The 12,884-nt window shown below is 34.7% G+C and overlaps 1 protein-coding gene across 1 annotated transcript in view; it reads left to right on the plus strand.

Moving 5' to 3' along the window:
- Positions 1-8,791, plus strand: part of nrxn2b (neurexin 2b) — a 740,090-nt gene extending 731,299 nt beyond the window's left edge. The window contains exons 16-17 of the mRNA XM_041780093.1: positions 8,141-8,260; positions 8,772-8,791. Of these exons, the coding sequence (XP_041636027.1) occupies positions 8,141-8,260; positions 8,772-8,791 (140 nt within the window). The remainder of the gene's footprint in view (positions 1-8,140; positions 8,261-8,771) is intronic.
- The last annotated feature ends 4,093 nt before the right edge of the window (positions 8,792-12,884 follow it).

A 12,884-nucleotide genomic window follows, 5' to 3' on the forward strand; every position in this document is an offset into this window, starting at 1 on the left:
GACCTCCTAACCTGTCTCTGAGGCTTTAGCTGCTTTCACATCGAGCTCCAGCAGACGATGGACAACGGGCAGACAACACTGTCTGGACTAGAAATGCAAACAGTCAGTCCAACTGGTGGAAGTGCATAAAAGAAACATGCATTAAAACTGTGCATTTTCATATTGTTAAGAGTGGCTGAAATAAAAAAAAAATATACCTATAATTATGTTTATTCCCCTACAGGTCCTACATTAGCAACGTAGAGGACATGTAAGAAAATAAGTGCACTCTTTATAACCCTTTTCCTATGTCTGAAAAAAACGTTTGCAGCAAAATAATAATTTGCTGTCTTCATTGCCTCAGTTTTGTCTTTAAAATATGATGTAATGCGCATGCAATGTAATGCAATGTATATATTCTAACGTAGTTTAAAGGAGTCTCATAACAACCTGTCGAAATTTAATTCACAGAGAAAAACACGAGCTAAAATGTTGTAATTTTGGTCCACAGAGACATATAACATTACAGCGGTTCTAATCATGATCTCTTCACTAACATGGCTACACATCTGCCTTATCTAAAGCTATGCAGCACATCATGACCTCTTTTTGACCCCCACCAAGCCTCTTATTAAGTAATTAATCCTTTATGTAACAGGATGCATGCTTGACAATACTAAGGCCGTCATTTTGAATAGTTTTTTTCAAGGTGAGAGTTATTCCTTTCAGCTAATTACCATAAATACCAGTAATTTTGTGCTATCTTTCCTCACGGAGCACATTTGATCATTCTCAGTTCAGCATTCTGTGCTCCTGTGTTTTTGCAGAAACACTGTAAAATCATGTAACCCCCCCCAACCCCTCTCACTAGTCCAAGAAGATTGCTAGGCCTGCACCAGGTTGATGTTTGGGTTTTATCTGGGTAAAAATGTAATTCAAAGAAAAAGTATCAACTTGATCCACACATTTAAAGATGACCAAATCTAAATGATGAGTGTATTGAAAGCACTTAACACTTCATACTGTTCTACAGGAGGTGCTGAAATCCACTCAGACTGAGAGATCCTCACATCTGTTTTACACTAGATGTGCTCTGACCGTTATTAAAGCCGAGGTTGGCAGTATGACCTTGGATTAATATCACAGTGCTTTAAGGCTTGTTGCAGTTCTAGTGTGTTGTGGTTCTGAAAGATTTAAAGAGATCGTACCCATGAGCAAATCAGTCAATGATATGAATGTTTGACTCATGTTTTATCGCAGCAGGAATGCAAGAACAGAAAACATATTTTTTTATTAAATTACCTGAGCTTTAGTGGAGCTACTTGCAACAGCAAGGATACAGAGTGACAGTATTTACAGCAACTCATTTGACCACTAACCAGAGCCACAGCCTGCATCCACCCTCTATGACTTTACAGGGTTCCTGCACATCCTTGAAAATTTGAATGGTCTTTTCAAATTAAAGGCCTTAAAAAGTCTGATTTTACTTAAATTTTAGAAGGTACTTTGACTAAGACACATCTTTATCCAATCTTTGATTTCTAGGTACATTCATTCATCTGTTTTTTATGTTTCCGTGGCATAGTGGCTATAGATGGGAACGAGTTTTACGTAAAATGGGCCAAGAAAATATGTTGGTTTGCTGTGTCGCTCATATTATCAAACCAACTTCATCAATCCTGAAATATCCCTTTTAAAGTGTAGAGGAACCCTGATTTGGTCAATGAGTCCTGTGTTGGAACACACCCTTATGAAGGTAGACTTGTTGTAATTTAGATGTAAATCCATTCTAGCACAATGCCGGCCAGCTCAGCAGGGCTGATATTTCTAGGTTTTAAATCTGACTTCACTTCTAGTGTAAACACTGACACCTGCTCTAACACAAGGAGGGTCTGGTCAATGAACGTTTAAGTCTGCCTGGTTTTTCTCTTTAGGTATCAGAGCCATACATGATGTTGGATGTGATGAATCACTCAGTTAGGCTACTTTTACTTCTGGCCATCATGGCTGGAGGCTTTAGCACAATGCATGCGATTGGCCTGGTAATGACAGCATCGCAAGATACCATAAGAGGCATAACACTAGTAGGTGAAGGTGTCTAAACTAGTTCACCATCATCCCCTAACTGATGCTATTTTTCATGAGGACAATGTTTATTTTACAACTCTTATTTTTACCTCATTTTTATTTTTACTCTTGCAAAACAGCATTTCACAGCAAAATGTTTACACATATGTCTTCAAACATTAACTGCTCTCTAAAATATAATCCTTGAGCAATTCAGTAGTGACTTATTGCCTTTGTTCTGTCCAGTCGGAATCTAGCCCTCTAATTGTATTAGGAAGATCCTGATATTTTTATTAAAAAAAAAAAAAAAAAAAAAAAAAAAAAAATCCCAGTCTGACTCAAAAGTTTTAAGTCCTTGCAGTCATTATATTTCTTCTTCTTCTTCTTCTTCTTCTTCTTCTTCTTCTTCTTCTTCTTCTTCTTCTTCTTCTTATTATCATTATTATTATTTTATTTCATTTCAATCATTTATGAAATTTTAATTTCAAGACTTGTAGTATGTCTCTGATTCACCGTTCACAAATTCACTTCCTCTTTAAGGCCTTAAGGACAGGAATTCCCACCTCCAAAAACACTTGTAAAATATGAATTGAATATTGTTTTATCAACTTTTTCAGGTGAAACCTAATTTATCAATATCTAATCAAAGGTAATCAATGGCTTTAATCCATATCAGCCCCGGCCTGAACTTGAATATTTTCAAATTTTTTAAGGATTTTTTTTTCAACATCCAGTAATCTAGTACTGTGATTAAAATAAAATATATATATATATATAAAAAACAATACATAAGAAAAGATAAGAAAAAAACAGTATTAAAATAACAACAATAACATGCAGTCAGACTTGCATCTAATGCATACTGGAAATAATGGACTATTTGGTACATTTGATAAGGACTGACATAAATTATTATGATTCAGCACAATAGTTGGAAAACAAATAGTCATATGTTTTTGTTTTTTTTTTGTTTGTTTTGTTTTGTTTTTTTTATGGATGATTTCAGATGTGCCCATTTTTTGTCCTTAACAGTTTTAACATTACAAAAATGAAGTGATAGCAGAGGTTTGACATCACGGATGGAAGGGTTTATTCAGATTTAAAGCAGGATTTGATAACCTGAAGTCATCCAAGTTTAAAATCTGTACTTTTTAAACAACCTGATTTTTAATATTTAATCTTATCCAATATGACAGATTTTGAACATCCAGAGCCTTTCAAACAGACTCCATATTGTCAAACTGTTATCTTGCCAAATTGCAGATTCCATGTTGGTGCATTCCTCCTTTTCCTCAGGATCATTCATGCAATTAAAGTTTCCCAGTGTTTAGCACGCGACTGTGGAAAAGCCTCCCACAAACAAGCAGAGAGAGAAGACAAGTGCTCTCCACCTGTCTGGTTTTATCGAGATGTTTACGAGTGTGGCACAGTTAAATAAAAGTGTACTTCACTATGAAATATCTGCTGCTTGTAAAAGTAAAAGTAGAATCCTGAATCTTCCAACAATGCAGTCGTGTTGTCAGGCTGTGGAAGTTTCTCCATCTAAGTGTCCTGAAGTAAGCAGATGTGTGAGTCTGTATCCAGCTGTTGGTTGTGATTGCAGGTGACAGCACTTAAAGAGTCAGCATTTTTCCTGTCTCAACATCAGCCTATATGGGTATTTTTACTGAAACTTTAGATCTCCCACAGCAGATGGAGTGTAATGCTCCACCAAACCCAAGGCACCTTATAACAGGTTCTGAATCAGCTGCACTAAGGTAGTGATTCTGCCATCAATAGCTGAAGGAGAAGTGATTACATGACTGTTATTAATTATGACAATACGCTTAATTAGCTCCTCAAGGGAACCTTTTATTAGTAAGTAATTAATGGGCCAATTAGAAGTACTAACAGAACACTCTGATAGAGACACAGTGACATTGAATTTAGGAGGACATGTCAGAGGAGAAAGGAGAAGCTTGAGCAGATCTGTTATTACTTATTTTTTTATTTTATTATTATTTGCTGCCTGTTTCAGGGGGAGGCTTTTTTAATTGGGCCATTTGTAAATGGCACAGTAAGATGTCTGTTTATCTAAGCGGCAACAAATTAGTCTGGCACTGAACCATGGGTCTTTAGAAATGTTTGTGTTTAATTGAGATTTTAATGAGAATCCCCTACGCCAGCAACACGACAGCCACATCACACACTTATTTTTAGAACTATTTTCTCGCCCCTAGTTTCATCTGCATCCTAATCTCTTATCAGTCAGCTTTGTCCTCGTCTCATTTTGAGAACAATCACCAGAATCAGGTTTTGATTGGGATAAAGCTAATGGTTTTCTTCTTTTTATTTTCATCAGGCAAATTAACTTAGCGTGATTAGGAGGAGTGATTGTCCATATCATAGCTGTTCCTGTAAGGTCACTTGTATTAATTAGGGTTCCAGCCCCAAATGGGAGAATCTTTTTGTTTTTGTGTGATAATTCCTCTTATTCCTGTCAGATAGAATGTGCTAGAAACACAAGACTGGCCTGTGTAAATAAAAATCCCTTGCATTATCTTACTGAGAAATATTAAACTGATTGACCAAATGGTGGCACTGTAATTAAGGGTATTAAAGATGATATTTGAAAGGCCACACCCTTCACATCCTAAATCTGAATGACTTGAAATTTGGCCACTAAGTCCAGCTCAGTATGCTCTCACAAAGCACCATGGACAAATACATTCCACCAGGACAGATTTCTGGATTTTTGGGATTTTCTGGGAAACCCACTCCGCCTTAATGGTAGATCTAATTAGTACTGTCCATAGAACATTAAGTGGGGCCGTCCATTGCAGGGAAACCAAACAGTACAACAACTATTTTAGCATTTTTAGTTAACACAACACATTTCTAGTTTTAAAACTGTACTTGATCACTTTTAGTCTTTTTTGTCATCCTACTAAAGCCATTTGACAGTCATCCCTTTATTTGCACAGCTTTGCTGGAACGCCTTCAGGCATCAGACACTTTTGCACCATGAATGAAGTTACCCCCTCAGTTAGATAATTGAACAGTAATTCAACACAGCTTACTGAACTCCACTGAAGAGCACTTCAGTCAATGCTACTTATGATCACTTTAATGTTAAGACTTAAAATATGTGTTAAAAAAACTGAAAAATTGCAGTGGATGAGAAATGTAGCTTTGGGAAAATGACTTAAAAAAGTTATAATTGATCGTATTTAAACACAATTATTACATGTGTACAGCTTAGTTAAACCTTAAAAAACTGTTAGGTTCACATTAACATAAATGTGATATTAAATTCATGGTAATAACTTAAAATAGCTAAGTACCCACTTCCAACAAACAACTTTTTTTTCAGTGAGAACTGCTTTACATTTTTTAGGTAATTAATTTCCTCCAGTTTTATGAGTTCTGTTAACTAACTGGGTTAACAGAGTGCTCTGTTGGCAAGTAATAGTCCAAAAATGAAGTGTTGTGTTGACTGAAGACATATTTGCTTATGACTGATGATAACCTCAATAACTTCATGACAGCCAGAGCTCTGCCCTGGACTCATTATACAAAAATCAGCCAGATGGTGGCGCTATTACTCAGGAACAACATAGTATATTTTTAAAAGGCCACGCCGTTCACAATGATTTAACTTAAATTCTACACTCATGTCCTGTTGCATATGTATGAAAGAGGATAAGGGCCAATGAATAAAATGGTTTTGAGGTCCAACCTTTTTGGTTGATTCTAGACTTTTGTGGAAAAAATGTCACGTTTTAGAAAACGTTCTAAAATTCAAATCAGAAATATTTTGACACAAATAAAATCATAACTCTGAGATGAGTCAGATTACTGACTGGTTTTCTTAGGGCTCAGATTTATTTTTAGAAAAAAGTCTAAAAAATATTTTTACAGTTTTCATTACAGTCAATATTTTTTCAGGATTCTGTAATCCTCCTTTGTTTATTTGCTCTACAACTTAAGATAAAATAAAACAGAGAGGAGAATAAAGAAAGGAAATGAATTAAAATTCAACAAAATTGAATTAAATTTCTCAAAATAGAATGGTTCAAAATGAAATGACATATAAGGAAATGACAAAGTAATTAAATTAAACAAAATGATGTAATAAAGAAATGAATAAGAATAAATAAAGGAAAATTAAGAATTAAATTATATCAAATGAAATAAAGTAACATCTTATAATGCAAAACAAAGAAAAGAAAAGAAAAAAAGGAAAGGGATTGAAATCAAATGAAATCAAATTACATGCATTAGAATGAAATTAAAAATAATGAAAAGAAATGAAAGGAAATTAATTTAAAAATAATTAAATTAAATTAAAATGACATGAAATTTAATAAAGTAAAATAAATTACAGGAACAGAAAAGTGAGATATAATTAAATTATAGCAACGGAATTTTAATGAAATTGAAATAAATTAGATAAATCAAAAATAAATAAAATCTAAATGAAAGGAAATGAATTAAAAAGTAATTAAATTAGATGAAATGACATGAAATATAATAAAGCTGAATACATTTAAAAGAAAATAAGAATTGAATAACATAAAATGAAATAAAGTAACATCTGATAAAACAAAATAAAATGAAAAAAAGGCTCTTTGGACTATTAAAGTCTGCCATGATGAAGTTCTCTCATTGTGAGTTTTGAAAAATTTGACATCTGGTATAAGGTGTCTGATTTGTTTTAAATTTGCTTAAAATGCTTATCAATAAAATAATTAAGGTGTAATGTTTTATATTCATGAGATTAACTAGTTAACTTTGAAAGATGTGAAACTCACCAGTAAAATGGCCAAAACGCATTCAGATGTTTTCAGTCATCACAAATCCTCATTTCTATCTTCTAGCTGTGACTAGGAAGAATCAATCATTTCACCCTCATCTCACATCAGCTGGCTTTGTCCCTGTCAGATTCTGAGATCAGTCATTGGAATCAGGTTTTGATTGGAGGAAATCCAGTGGCTATTTAATTTTTTATTTCCATCAGTCAAACTAACTTCAGCAAAGGCAGACACATGAACCATTTCCCATATCATGGCTGTCCATAGACAAACCCTGGTGGGTCAGTCGTCTGTATAATCTGAACCGGAGTTCCCAAAGCGGTCCGACGAATTACCCATGTGAAGAAGTGTCTGGAACTCTGCAGAGAAATTACAACAGTGGAGTTTCTAATTGACAATTTAAAATGCCTCCAGCCATCCATGACAGAGTAAAGCATGCAACAAGAGAGGGCATCCACACCCACACACACACACCTCCAAAACACACACATTCAGTCACAAACTCAGATATAGTGGAGATGCTAAACAGACTCAAGCACCGCTAATTTACAATCTAACTGTGCTCCAAACCTGACAGTTACAGCAGGTTTCAACCTTGAATTAATGTCACATTTAATCTTCATTCACTCCAAAGCTATTCAAATTAAATCAGTAATTATTTCACGCTTTTTGGATGATAAACAGCTTCTGTCTTTGCTTTCTTGTATTGGTTTGGTCTTTGAATAAAAAGATAACTAATACAGACAAGGGTTCAAGTTTTATTCAAGATGTTCAAGCAAGGAATGGCAACCTCTTTTTTATAAGCTGCTAATGCTCTTTCGAAAACAGTAATGCAGCCTCTCGCCACTAGTAGCTGCTTAACTACTGCTGACTTCCTGCCAGAGCTTTTCCCCAGCACCTTGGCGGGCATAAACATTAGAAGCTAAGTGTTAGGCGTGTTGTTAGAACAGCATGCTATAGCAGTATTTTGAACTTGAAGATGGAAATAAAGTTATATGCAAGTCATTTAGAGTTTTTTTCTGACACATGACCTCTCTACCAAAGTGATGTGACCTCATTAAGCACAATATTAATCTGCAAAGATCTCCATGGGTCCCTTCATTCTATTGGGCCCCAAAATGCTTTCCCCTTCCTCCCTCTGTATGGGCGGCACTGATATTGAGAGTTAAATACTAGCAGAACTGCCATAAAGTTTTTTTTTTTTTTTTTGTTTGTTTTTTTTTTTTTCAGGTGAACTGCAACAAAAGTCAAACACATGTCTCTTAAATGCACTGATTTCTTTGTTTGGTTGTGCTCCAAAGGACCCAGTACCACCTGTACGGAGGAGTCCTGCTACCATCAGGGGGTGTGTCTCCAGCAGTGGGAGGGCTTCACCTGCGACTGCACCATGACGTCCTATGGAGGATCATTCTGCAATGACCGTAAGTCAAGCATCATTATGACTTCTCTGGTTTGAATGTGTGCTGCTGGGGTGAATGGAATAGATCCTGCTGGCTTTAGCGATGCACCTGTCCCTAAAGCTGATGGGTAGTTTGCTCTCTCCACAGAAACATCTTGCCTTTTTAAGCCTAAATAGCATCTTGAACTTCACATCTACTCAATAGCTAAAACATTTTCTCAGTAGCCATACAGCTGGTAGACATACAGCACTTCCACCAACAAGCTAAACATCTAAATCAAAATATAACTTGACAAGCCCTCATTATCTCACTTCAGCAGGGCAACAAGCATCTCCCTAAACACCATCACTCCTCTTTAAATATTCTACCTCTCACACGATATTCATAGCAACACCTTGGATTGTAGAGCTCTGAAGTTGCTCTAGTATTGGCTTGTCAGCTCCCCGAGGCAATACGAACACATGCTGTGAGGAGAAGTAGTGATTTTAGTCCTGTGTACCCACTATGTGGCCCCCTGCTGGGTGGCTGGCAGCTCTGGAGTTCAGGAAGTGAAGAACGGAGAGAGGGAGTGGAATAGATGCATCATAAGTTGTGTGTTTTTGTTAGTGTTTTGTAGGTTGTCTGTTTGAGTGGTGGGTTATCTTTTATGTAGGTGTAAACAATCTGGATTGAAAAGATGTCATGTTTTTGCTTTATTTTTATTGAACATGGATGTTACGTTATAAAAAATGAATTATTTTGACTTCATGTCAGAAAATCTTCAATGTGCTGCAAAGTGGAGGAAACCCAGCTGTGATGTTTGATTGATTTCCGATATGCCATTGTGCCATGATAAGTTGAATTTGAGTTGAGTGATGTGATTTGTGTTTGCTGATACAGTAGTTTGGCTCCAGCAGCATCTTTTCACTCCTAACTTATCAAATACAGCAGCTTGTTGGAAGCCGAGACCAGAATGTTGGAATATGAAGGTGTAAGAGCATAAAGGTCAAAATGGGTTGGAAAATTTAAGCCAAGAGACTTTGGCTCTATTATAGATCTATAAATTATAGATATTATATTTCTTCCTTTTGCCTCTGAAGTAAAATTTAAGGCCAAAAATGGCAGCCATCCTATGGAAATGCTGTCCAAACATAACTTTAAATCTAGACAGAAAGTTGAATTTTGAGATGGTCCTCCAAGCAAACCGTTACTTTGTGTCTGCCTCAGCCTCATGCAAAATTATGCCAATTTATGATTAATTCTAAAGCTCGAGCTTTAAAACCAAGGAGAATAAGCCAGCAGAAAAAGTACACTGTTTCTATTTAAGAATTTAAGAGAGAGAAAGAGGCTGGGGATGGTTTTAGTGTGTGGTATTTTTGCATATTCAACATTTTAAATAAATTCTTGAAATGTTAAAGTTAGTTTGCAAGTCTTATTAGTAAAGTTAATAAGACGTTGCTTCTTAGAACCAATAAAATAAACCAAAGAAACTTAAGGTTAATTGTGTTTGCATATCAATATTTATAATTTTTGCGTACTCAAGGTCATCAAATCAGGTCATTAAATTTACAAGAGTAGAATTTTGAATAATAAAATCAGACCATGAATTTTTAGAGAGTTAGTGCTTAATGTTAACTACTAAAACTAAATAATAATTAAAAAAAAAAAGTAAAACAAAGCAACAATGAAACAAGCATTACCCTCAGGTTCATACATGTAGCAACAACAAAATCATAAAGTCAAGACATGAAACTTTAAGAATGTTGAATTTGGAATATCCAAGATCATCAAATCAGATCATAAAATTCTAAAAAATTTGAATTTTAAAGAAGAAAACAAAGCCATGAATTTTTGAAAGCTTAATTTTCAGTTTTGTGTGAAATGCTAATCAGAAAATCGATCAATAAAAAACCTCAGGTTCATTAATTTTGGACATCAAAAATCATGAAATCAAGTTATTCAGTCCCAAAAAATATAAAAATTGGATTTTTTTTTATTGCCTGGCAAAAATTCTACAATACTGATGCAAAAATCTTAGAATTTTAAACCTTTTTCATGTCAAGTCATGAAATTATAGAAAATTTGTATGCAAGAGTCATTTTAAAACTTAGAAAAACTTACACAAACTTGTTTCATTTCCTTCTTTATCTATTTAAATTTCAAAATCAAGTCATGAAATACTGAAAAATTTGAATCATAAAAATCAAACCATGATTTGAGGAAAGATTTTCTCATATCAAAAAATAAGAAAAGATATAAGAAAAAGAATTAGATTTTGAGAAGTTGAAAAAATTGGATTATTAGATGAAGTCTCACAATTTTATTAAAAAATGTGTGCAAGACTAATTTTGAAAGTAACGAAAGCCCAAACAAAACCCAAACCCTTTTAAAAGTTATTTTTGTGTATCTTAAACCATAATTGCAGTCATTTATTAATGGCCATCTTGAAATTGAAATCACAAAACTATTAATTTTTGGAAGATTTTCTCATATCCAACTTTCTTTAAGAAAGATGTCAAATTTTGAGGATTTAAGATTTTTAACCACTTAATCAATTCAAGAGTTTGTGTCTGAGACTTATCTTAAATTATGAAAAATTATAAAGCCATGAAAATACTTCATATTCTGAATTTACAATCAGACCATACATTTCTGGATTTTTCAAAATCCAAAGTCAAAATTTAAATTTGAAATTAAAATCCAAGTCATGAAATTTCTGAGTGCAAGAATATTTTTAAAAGCTACAAACCCCCCAAAACTCAGGGGTTTCTTTGTTTGATTTTTAGAATTTTTGCACATCTGATATTATGAATGTAAATCATTAAATACTGACAATTTTGAATCACAAAATCAAACCGTGAACTTTTGAAAAGACATGAAATTTGTAAAATTTTAAATATTGAATCAATAAGTCATGAAACTCCAGAAATTTTGTTTGTAAGACTAATTATTTTTAAAGTTAGAAAATCAACACAAACATTATTATTTTTTTTTGTTTTTGTTTTTTTACATAACTTCATTTATAAAACCATGTCATGTAAAACTGAAAATGTTGAATTATGAAATCGAAGCATTACTTTTTTTTACTTCCTTGTTTGTAAGTCAAACAAATGTTGGCTAGTTTTTAACCAAAAAACAACTGAAGGAAAGAAATTCAACATCCACTTCATAATTCCTGCATCTTTGTATTATTTTTGGACATGTTAAGAACTAAAATAAAGTCATTAAATATGACTAATTTTAAATGTTAAACATTTTGTGTATCACTAATTTTGTAACCAACACCTTGACTTGTTTTAGAAATGAGACTGGTTGTTGAATATTGACAGCAGCTGAACTGACAGCTAACTGCTCTCTATGGGTAAATGAAGCTGTTGTGATACTTGGACAGCCATATTTTAGAGCTCCAGTTCACTGAACAAGCTGCCATATTTGATGAGTTTTGAATGAAAATGTTGCCAATAGCAGAAATGCTCAGCTTGATGAGGATTTCACTGTTGAAAAGGAGTCATGAAAAGTAGTTTGAATCAGTCTAAATCAGTCTGTTCTTTTGCAGTGTGCTTGCTAACTCTGAGCTCATGTACAATTAGCATTCAGCTGTCCTCCCAGGCTTCATTTAAACAGGGGCAGAGGCTGGGTGACAGGCTAATAGACTTGTTTGCACTAGTCTTTCTTTGCTTATTAAGTGGTGGGTGCTGAATTAAGCTGCGTCCCCCTCACCTTCCATTCTTTAAGCCACTCTGTGTTTCATTTGTGTTGGCGTTTACCTTTGATTGTTGCTGCCCTTGTTATGTTGCCTGCCATGTTAGCGAGAGGGAATATGAGCGGGCTTGACAGTAAGGTGATGATTAGCAAGTTGCTCCTTTGGCTCATGCGAGTATAAGGCGAGAACTGCTCTTTCGGCGTGACAGCCACGTTGTGATAAGCAGCGAGATCCCTCGCTACTTGAGAGGGGAAAGCAAATGATGAAGAGAGGAGGAGGAGGAGGAGGGGAGCTGAGGTTTGTGTTGGAGTCTGTACCTGTGGGAAGCGTTAGCGGCTTTACTGTGTTGGTTTCAAAGTCGACAGGTAGAAGTGTGAGGCACCGGGGAGCGAAGCGAAGAGATGTGTCTGTTTGGAGTGGGTGTGATAATTGGAGGGAGGGGCCTTTGCAGCAGCCTGAACACAGCTACCAGATAAATATGGACGACTGTCTCAAAGTTAAGTCAACATTTCAATAAAATAAAGGATATGTCAGACTTTGGCGATGCAACCAAATATGAGAATACCAAGTTTTCTATTCCTTGATGCTTTTTGATACCAAATGTGCAACAACAAAGTATGCAATAATGTTAACACTTGACAAAATGTACCACATTTTTACCTCTTTATACAAAAACACCAACATTTAATTCTAATTTAGCACACTTGGTACTAAAACATCCTTAAGGTAATGACTGGCTTTCAGTCAAGTTAGTGTTGTATGGTTTTAGAAAATAAGGGTTTTAATCATGGTGTCTAGATTAGTATTTTACAGTGATTTCAGCTGAGAACAGTTACCTTTTGTTACATTGTGGATGTTCATTTCAGAAATAGTGACCTTTTGGGTGCCTAAAATCACAAAGTTTTAAAAACGCCAACCTCTTTACAATCATGTAAACTAGAAAATAAGTAGTCTTCTCTGAAA

Source organism: Cheilinus undulatus, linkage group 22, assembly GCF_018320785.1.
Source record: "Cheilinus undulatus linkage group 22, ASM1832078v1, whole genome shotgun sequence".
Classification (NCBI taxonomy): Eukaryota; Metazoa; Chordata; class Actinopteri; order Labriformes; family Labridae; genus Cheilinus; species Cheilinus undulatus.